The 7,592-nt window shown below is 31.9% G+C and overlaps 2 protein-coding genes across 3 annotated transcripts; one reads left to right on the forward strand and one right to left on the reverse strand.

The window, feature by feature from the left end:
• Positions 1-6: 6 nt before the first annotated feature.
• LOC105270603 (odorant receptor 47a-like) lies at positions 7-3,848 on the forward strand. Of its 2 annotated transcripts, XM_011311644.1 has the most exons (9): positions 7-430; positions 535-781; positions 1,511-1,707; positions 2,023-2,239; positions 2,305-2,420; positions 2,482-2,581; positions 2,657-2,767; positions 2,970-3,125; positions 3,515-3,848. In XM_011311644.1, exons 2-9 carry the CDS (start codon positions 572-574, stop codon positions 3,563-3,565), a joined length of 1,158 nt encoding a protein of 385 aa, XP_011309946.1. In that variant the 5' UTR covers positions 7-430; positions 535-571; the 3' UTR covers positions 3,566-3,848. The 2 variants fall into 2 exon arrangements, with proteins under 2 accessions (XP_011309946.1, XP_011309945.1); XM_011311643.1 differs by having other exon boundaries at positions 7-781.
• A 637-nt stretch (positions 3,849-4,485) lies between these two features.
• On the reverse strand, positions 4,486-7,523 carry LOC105270609 (uncharacterized). Its single transcript, XM_011311651.1, has 6 exons — positions 7,215-7,523; positions 6,500-6,696; positions 5,622-5,838; positions 4,935-5,050; positions 4,740-4,839; positions 4,486-4,663 (listed from the first exon to the last, which is right to left on the reverse strand). Exons 1-6 carry the CDS (start codon positions 7,521-7,523, stop codon positions 4,526-4,528), a joined length of 1,077 nt encoding a protein of 358 aa, XP_011309953.1. The 3' UTR covers positions 4,486-4,525.
• Between the last annotated feature and the right edge of the window lie 69 nt (positions 7,524-7,592).

Genomic DNA, 7,592 nt, shown 5'->3' on the forward strand with positions numbered 1-7,592 from the left:
AAACTATTCTGAAGGCTCCAAAAAAATTAATTCAACCGGAATTTCACGAATTATTACGTTCAAGAGTTTTCACGTCACATCATAAATTTCCCATGCTTTCAAATTCTTTCCATAATTTTCCTCTGTGTAGAGAAATTGCAGACGAGTAATCATTTTCTTCCGTGACCACAACATTTCCACTGAGTTAATTCCCCCCATGTGCAGAAACTCGTTCCATAGATCGATCAATTACTTCTGAATACCTCGAGAGACTCTAGAGCATCAGAAAGGATTATTCAAGTATTAATGACTATCGACGTTATCCAATATGAATGATTCTTCCCTTGGAATAATAACCGGGGTATTACCGCAAAATTGGCATGTAATATCATCCGGAAATTACTGGGATCGATAACGACCATTGTGAATCCTCTCCCGAATGAAAATAGTCGTGAGTAGATTCTGATCTTCTTGAGTTTCAAACAAGAGTTCTTAAAAAAAAAAAGTTTAACTATGAAACATGGAAGATATGACATCGACACGATCTCATTTTAGAGAATGCCTTGGTGGTGATGTATTTATCCTACAATGCATGGGATTATATTCAATGGGTGCTATTTTTAAGGATGATAAACCTCAGTGGCATTATTGGGAAACTATTCCGTTTATCATTGGATTAGGAACAATAACTGTTGCTGTGATTTTTGATATACGTAATGTATATGATACGGCGCAGACTGATTTTATGATGTCCATTGAAGTGGCTGCAGCTGTATTTACTGTAGCATTAGCTGTATTTAAAGTATGTCATTTATTCATTGGGGCACTTAATTCATATGTTAAGCATTATTATATATTATTGATATATTATCTATTATATATTATTATATATTATCTATTATTTATATATTATTGATATATTATATACTATATATTATTTCATATTATTTCATATATTAAGCATATCCTTAATTAATATATGAAAACGGAATATATTCGAAATATATATTAATTATACGCACATGTATTTCGGGTGAAAATGCAATACATCGGATATACGCTGAATACATGTGAGTGTATATATTGTATATATTCGGGATATATCTGATATATAAATGAAATATATTTTATATAGAGATTATATGTATAGAGAGACTCGGGTAAATTATTTACTTATTTTTACTTTCAGCCATTTCAGATATTTCAGGATCGATTTCCTTTCTTCTTTCTCCTTTTATATTCTTTCGTCCTTTTTATATTCTTCTTTTTATATTTTAATATTTTTATATTCTTCTTCCTTTCTCCTTTTTATATCAGGATTATTATTATCGTTATTAGGACCGTACAGAGAAAATTTGCTCTTCAATAGATTTTTTTGTAAATTTCTACAGAAATATCAAGAAGTAAAAATTTCGATGATCAGATGAAACCGGAAATGATGAAAAAATCTTATGATAATGAAATTTAATTAATTACTGCTCTTTTTTTTATTGCACGAATACGAAAAATTGTAATAATTACGTACGTTTAGGGGTATCGGCTGTGGTTCCATCGAAAAGAGCTTTACAACTTGTTGACGGTTTGCCATCGAAGATGGAATATCCTGTCATCACGTAATCATCTACGAGAGGACTCCATTGGAATCGCCAGGAATACCCGGCTCTTCAGGATATGTTACACAGTAGCTGTCGTCGGTACCGTGGGTTCTTATAACTTACGTCCCTATGTGTAAATTCAACTACACGATATTGCACTCTAAAAAAAAGTTCTTCATCTTCTGTCTTCATGATGAAGCCATGAAGAGCCTCACAGTCAGAATCTTATTAATGATAATCTTACAGTAGTTATGCAATTATATTTTTATTACGAAATATTTTTATATCAATAATACCAAAAATACCGAGAGATTTTTTTTATAGATCAGTAGGTGGATCTTTTAATTATATCTTTTATAATCGGATCCTTCTTTTTAGAGTGTCTTGATTTACAAGAGATATCGATTTCAATGTCTTTTTTTTTATATTTATTATCATTTTTTTATAGGCTCTATCTCAAATTTCATCTCGCTCAGACGAATGATTCTTTCGATTTCTCGGAGACTGTCTACCCCGCGCATTATCCATTCACTTTAAATACCCCTATTCAATATTTTTTATTGACAACATGGGAAAACTGTGGATTATATTTTTTGGATCTCTGGTGGATAGCGGCGGACTGTCTGTTCGCTCAATTGACGACACATTTTGCGATTCAATTCAACGTAAGATGTATTTGAGTTTGTCTAGTAAAAAAGTCAATGTTGATATGAATTTAATAATATTTCAGGTGCTTTCGGGTGAGATCCGGAGGATAGAGATAACACCGACATCAACACCGTTGGGTATTAAGAAAATAATCAGACAGTTGAAGAGAATTATTCGGGAACATGTTGAATTGTTATCGTTAGTATTTTATTTATTCTAATGAAAGGCAGTTTATTGCTACAGTATTTAAATATTTCAGATACGTTCATGCAGTGGAGGAATGGTATAATCCGATAATTTTTGCTACTATATTACTCAATGGACTTAATTTATGTACCTGTTTATACAGTCTGCAATATGTATTTCATTATCTGTGATATGATCTCCAATTTTTTATTTCGCCATTCTATTTGACTGAATTCATATTTTTACAGAGACTCGCGAGAAATAATTGGAGGGATGCCGTTAAAAATACTACTCATGCCACCACGATCGCTCTGCAGACTTTTTTATTCTGCTCGTATGCCCAACGTTTAAATGATGAGGTGAAGAGTCAGTCGTTAGTCAAGCGTTCAAAAATACAGGGTTTTTTCATTTTTTCTCCTTGAAATTGTTGAATGAAATTAATTAAAATCAGGATTAATTCCGTAATTTTATGAATCAATCCATCATTTTTTGGGGATTATTCTAGTTGTGCATTATTATATTTAAGCAGTGAAATGAAGAAAATTTAATTTGCCATTCCAGATTAATGGATTTCGCCAAGCCATTTATGAGTGTTCTTGGGTGAATTTTAATATGGCAACAAAAACAATGATTCTGGTTTTAATGATACATACAGAGCGTGAATACGTGTACTCTGCATACGGATTCTTCAATGTGAATATGCCTCAAGTAACTGTGGTACGTTCGACTTTTTAATGTTCCGGATATTTGTTAAAGGATTTATTGTCGATATTTTTCCCTTCCCCACGGTCTTCTTGGAAATTTCTGAAAGCCTCTGGATCAGATCGCCATGCGTCTATTTTCCTGAATTTCCGATGATTTTTGAAGTTTTGTGAATTTTTAGAAAAGCTCACAGAGAACGCAAGAAATCTCATGAAATTTATGAAGACATTAATAATTTATCAATTGATAATAAATTATAAAAACGATGTATTTTTTTCACATCAATTTTATCAACCGTTTCTCAGAAATTCGTAAACAAATCTTGATAAATGAGAAATTATTGGCAATAACTCGTTATGATTATTATTGAAATATCGAATTATTGATACATTTGGGATTTTCAGATATTTAGTACAGCTATGAGATTCTTCACGCTTTTACGAAGTGTTTCATGAAGAGAACTCGCGAAATCCACTGCAGAAACCCATTGAATGGATTGTTATATCATCGGATCTATTTAAATAAAATGAATAATTAGGCTAAAGAAGATTGATTTCTTAGATCTCCTTTTTATCTTCACAGGTATGACAATATTTTTGGCTCTGAAACACAATTCGAACTTCTTCGATACCGTCGATTTGATGCGCGTAATGTATATTGTACTGCACAGACGGATTTTGTGTTGTCCATTGAATTAGTTGCCGTCATATTTACTGTTATTTTAGTCATACTGAAAATACGTAAGTTATAAATAATCGACACAACTCTTAGAACTCTTAAAAAAATGAGGGTTGTAGGATTTTTTATCTAGGATCGATATTTTATATATATTTATATTAGAATATATATTTGCCAAAAATATATTCAGGTGATACTTCGCAATAGTGTAAAATACTTCATGGCAGCAGAAAAAATCTGAAAAAAAAGAGAATTCAATCTCATAATTTCCCGGATAACTCAACCAAAATAATGACAAACCGTTGTGACTTGCGGCATATTTAAATGGATAAAACCGTAGGCTGTGTAGACGTACTCCTGCTGTGTCTGAATCATCATTAATAAGATCAGAATTTTTATTGATGCACTGAAGTCCGTCCACGAGCAATCATAAGCTGCTTGCCTGACTCCAGCGATCTGCAATTAATTATGAGTTTAATTAATATTTAGCGGGGCACATGAAAAGGTCCCTGTCAACGACATAGAAGATTTCAGGTCAGCGACTCAGTGATTACATCAATGAATAGTCAGCCACCGAAGAAGGCCCCATTTCCTTTTTTTCTAAATCGTAAGTATAGACTTTCCAATCTCCTCTTTACCAATCAATAGGTTTAAACAATATAATATTTTTTTTCTATAACTATAGAAGCTCGATAAGGGACATTTTCATATGAACAATTAATTATTTAAATGTATGATCATAATGAATTAATATTGTTGATTGCCTCCTCATTTAATCGCTGTGCCGATACGCAAAACATGAGAGTCTGTAACGCAATACCACTGGCATGTACCGCATCTTTACCAACATCTCCCCAATGACTCTCTCCTATTCGCTGGAATGAAAATCAGTCGATAAAAATAATCACAATTAACTCATTCGTTGTAATCCATTCAGAAAATTCAAGGTACATATTGTAGACTATAGAGACAGGTGCAAAGATCTATGCCATTAATCAGAACAGTTGCGAACAGTATTGGGTTGTAGATCTTCTCCAAGGAATGAACGTATCTACAATATAGACAAACTGTGAGTGGAATTCGAAATAAATTTATTATAAATAATGACAGTAATTTATCAATTGATAAATTAATGGATTTACGAACCCAAACAATTCTAGGTACTCGTCGACATTTCTCTTTAATCCTTTCATGATTTCTTCTGTATCGTATGACGAAAATTCAGTACTTGCACGCATATGACGTATCTCATTGCCGAGGATCTGAAAATAAATCGATTTTTTATTGATCGCTGAATATAATGATTAAAGTACACTGTTGGAGATTACACATGAAATTTCAGGTTGAAAATTTGGTAATTTTTCATTTAATATTTTAAAAAATATTTCTTGAAAATTGTATAATCTGAAAATTAGGTTTTAAATATATCTAAATTGTATCTTTAATATATCGTCTGTGTAAGCGGTGAGATATATTCGCAGAAATATATCCAAAATATATCTCGTATAATGCATTTTTTATCTTATATTTATGTATTTATAATTGAGATATATTTCAGGATTTTTTAATATTTTGGAAATTCTCTATTTGTCATTCCATATGGCACGGGGAACCCGGGAAAATTTTGAAAATCCAATTACATTTGATCCTGAATTTTTTCATTAATTATAAAAATTGATCTTTCATTGAAAAATTAATTATCATTCAACGTGAAAACCTCAATTTTTTAAAATTTTCAAGATAAAATTGAAAATAAAAATTGAGATGATTCTGCAAATTCAATATATCAAGAAATTTCTAACAGTGTAAAAGGTAAATTAATGAATATATCACTTGAAATTGAATTGATAAATGTGTCGTGAGTTGAGCGAAAAGAGCATCCGCTGTCACCCAATAAAGACCTAAGTAAAATATCCCGACTGTTTCCAAGGCTATACATAAGAAAAACGGTCTGGCTGAGTTCAATACAAAAGGATAATGGGCGGGATACACAGTTTCAGAGAAATGAAAGGATCCATTCGATTGGGAGAACGTAAACAGCAGATATGCCCTGGAACAAATTATCATCATTACATGATTGTTTCATCCGCCATCAGGGATGCCAAATCTGGTGATTTTTTTTATTATTTTTATATTATTTTAATTATTATATTTTATAATCTGGTGAAAACTATTTTTTTCGGAAAAATATAATCCAAAAATTATAATTAAAATATATTTTTAATATTTTAAATATATCTCGAATAATGTATATTATATATATTATGTACAATATACATATGATGTAGATAATATATATTTTTTTGGTGTGGGTGGAACGTAACCCTGAGTCGATTTCCTGAGAAATTCAATCTTAGGACTTAGAGATCGCCCCCACTCCAGCATTCTGGACGCGTTTTTTGAGGACTGCACATCTCTACGCGCATGACGTGAAGGCTGGGGTGTACGCAACATGCGGAGTGGGGGAATAACTTTGAGGGGGAGCAGACAAATAGGGGAAGGATCTACAAAACAGGGAATCAACAAACAGCATTGAGCGAAAAAGTCAGTAAAAATTACTGATGGATTACGTAAAAGTCCCGTAATTTTTTTCCATGGGATGCATTTTAATGGAATTAAGATGGCAATGGTGTCTCTTCAAAAAATCACAGGGAAATTTTAGAAAATCACCAGAAGATGATATCCCTGTCTTCTATGCATCTCCAACTGACCTGATCGGACGTACTACATATGACGTAAGAAGTGCTGCAACCACTATACTATAAACAATCCTGAATTGGCGTATTGTTCGAGCATTTTTTACCATATATGTGGTTATGTTCTTACGGGATACTTGAATCTTCCATCGGAGGTAACATAATCGAATCAAGTCATACAATTCTCGTCGGTACAGCCATATTCGTAAGCCCTGTGCACACAAAAAATTCTTTTTCTCGATATCACTTCCCCAACTTCATGGCAATAAATAAAAATTTATGTTTATTAAACCAATAATATTTTTCATCATTAATCGCACACTGAAAAAAAGTTAATATAGATATATAAAAGATTATATATATATATATATGACTTTTTTTCAATTAGAAAACTGTTTAATGATTAATTATATAATTATATAATTATTCAAAAAAAAATATTTGTTATATCAGCCTTTTTTTTAATAAAAAATCATATCCTACTCTAAAAAAAAATTTTTGCCATGAAATTACGAAGAGATGACGATAATTTCATGATAAAAATGTGATGCATGCGACTCGAGCTCGAATTCACTCCCAAGTTTAATTTTCTCAAAATATGTGATTCATTAAATAATAATAAAACCTAAAAACGATATATTAAAAAAAAAAATCTACGGTTGATCAGAAATTAAAAAATAAGCATAAAAAATGAGAAGATATCAATAAATCCTGAAATTCTGAATCATACTTTGAATATACTTAAAAAACTGCTGAGACAAGCAGCAACAATTTCAATAGTCAACATGATATCAGTTTGCGCCAACTCAAAAGCATTCCGCATGTCACAAATTAAACCGAAAGACAATCCTCCACCACAAAAAATAAAAGGTGTAATTTCCCAATACGACGAAATTGGTACATCCCGAGTGAAAATATGACGTGCGGAATACAATCCTGTCAATTGCAGCATAAATATATCACCACTAAAACAATGCTGAAACCACGATTGCAATATATTTGGATCATCCGGAGGTTTCGATATTTCCCCGATGTTCATGACGATGGGCGAGAGAGGTAGAGGAATTATGGGCTGTGTCCAGCAATTCGTGATGGCATGGGCATCGAT

This window comes from Fopius arisanus, unplaced genomic scaffold (assembly GCF_000806365.1).
Source record: "Fopius arisanus strain USDA-PBARC FA_bdor unplaced genomic scaffold, ASM80636v1 scaffold00091, whole genome shotgun sequence".
Classification (NCBI taxonomy): Eukaryota; Metazoa; Arthropoda; class Insecta; order Hymenoptera; family Braconidae; genus Fopius; species Fopius arisanus.

Coding starts and splice junctions, on each gene's coding strand:
- LOC105270603 (XM_011311643.1), top strand. CDS start 500: ATGGAAGATATGACATCGACACGATCTCATTTTAGAGAATGCCTTGGT. Junction 2,768..2,969: donor CCCAACGTTTAAATGATGAG/GTGAAGAGTCAG, acceptor TTGCCATTCCAG/ATTAATGGATTTCGCCAAGC. Junction 3,126..3,514: donor ATATGCCTCAAGTAACTGTG/GTACGTTCGACT, acceptor TGGGATTTTCAG/ATATTTAGTACAGCTATGAG.
- LOC105270609 (XM_011311651.1), bottom strand. CDS start 7,523: ATGAACATCGGGGAAATATCGAAACCTCCGGATGATCCAAATATATTG. Junction 6,697..7,214: donor GTTTTTTAAGTATATTCAAA/GTATGATTCAGA, acceptor TTGTGTGCACAG/GGCTTACGAATATGGCTGTA. Junction 4,840..4,934: donor GAGTACCTAGAATTGTTTGG/GTTCGTAAATCC, acceptor TCTATATTGTAG/ATACGTTCATTCCTTGGAGA.